Source organism: Oratosquilla oratoria, chromosome 18, assembly GCF_046742065.1.
Source record: "Oratosquilla oratoria isolate Oo_2021 chromosome 18, ASM4674206v1, whole genome shotgun sequence".
Taxonomy (NCBI): Eukaryota; Metazoa; Arthropoda; class Malacostraca; order Stomatopoda; family Squillidae; genus Oratosquilla; species Oratosquilla oratoria.
The window spans coordinates 24,979,318-24,980,410 of NC_134794.1; the positions used below are offsets into that span (position 1 = coordinate 24,979,318).

Sequence of the window (1,093 nt, forward strand, 5' to 3'; positions counted from 1 at the left end):
AAACTTCATGGAAATCACATTTTCTTACGATGTCTTGCGTTGGTTGGGCTGAACCAGACAATTATCAGTTTCCACAGAATTCTAAAGGGCATGATGTGTTCGCCATTTCTGAACTTGTCACTTTTTATCTTTGGAAAGTTCTTGTATCTTGTCACATGTTGCAGCTTTCCCTTTTCTCTGCTTTTCTCATAACAGATTTAGACTTTTTCCCAATGACTTGGCACCGACTTAACTTATTCCTTAGGGATCTTCTTTTTCTTAACAACATACTTTTTTTTCCAATGGCCGTTGTGGCACAAGTCCAAAGACTCTCAAGCCGTCGTCTCATTACTGTAGTGGGCGCATTATCATTTTTATCGCCTCTTTCTCCCACGAGGCATGTCATCCTCTTCAGAATGGTCTCTTTTCCTTCCTTTCTTCTTTGTCGTCAAAGAGACGTTTTCTGGTTTCGTCGGGCGTTTTTTCCTTTTAGGATTTCTCCGGGCGACGTTAGCGGTTTCGAGCTCCGCTTCGGTAGTGAAATCCGTCTTTCCGTCCTTTTCGAAGGAGAGGCAAGATGATTCATTCTCCAACCACTGATGGGACAGTATTCCGTCGAGTGATGGGCGGCCCCAAGGGTCTTTTGCGAAGCATCGCATTATTAGGTCCCGGCAGACGTTCGGAACGTTCTTCGGGAATGACGGACTGGCCCTACATATGGAGGCGTCTGTGTAGAAAGGATCACGGCGGCACACCATGTAGTAAAGAAGAGTGCCCAGGCTCCAGACTGTTGCGGGCATGTGCAGGAACTCGCCTCCTTTGATGTATTCTGGAGGCTAGTAAATTCGAGTTCCGCCTGTGTCCGTTCCTTTGTAACTCGTAATGCGCTCTCCGCAACCAAAGTCGATTACCTTGATATCAAGCTGGCCTGAACTCTTGTCCCTGAAGAGCAGTATATTTTCTGGCTTGATATCTTTATGGGAGACCGCGGCTTCAAAACATCCTTTTATAGTTGTAACAATCTTTTTGAAGAGTCTTCGGACTTCTACATTCGATAGGTCGTTGTCGTTTTCTATATAATCGTACAACGACATGGACGACGGAATAAGTTCCA

General features: G+C 45.3%; 1 protein-coding gene across 1 annotated transcript in view; it reads right to left on the reverse strand.

Moving 5' to 3' along the window:
* Positions 1-815: 815 nt before the first annotated feature.
* LOC143034789 (serine/threonine-protein kinase pim-3-like) overlaps positions 816-1,093 on the reverse strand; it is a 537-nt gene continuing 259 nt past the window's right edge. Inside the window, exon 1 of the mRNA XM_076201136.1 lies at positions 816-1,093. This exon is cut by the window's right edge and continues 259 nt beyond it. Coding sequence (XP_076057251.1) covers positions 816-1,093 — 278 coding nt within the window.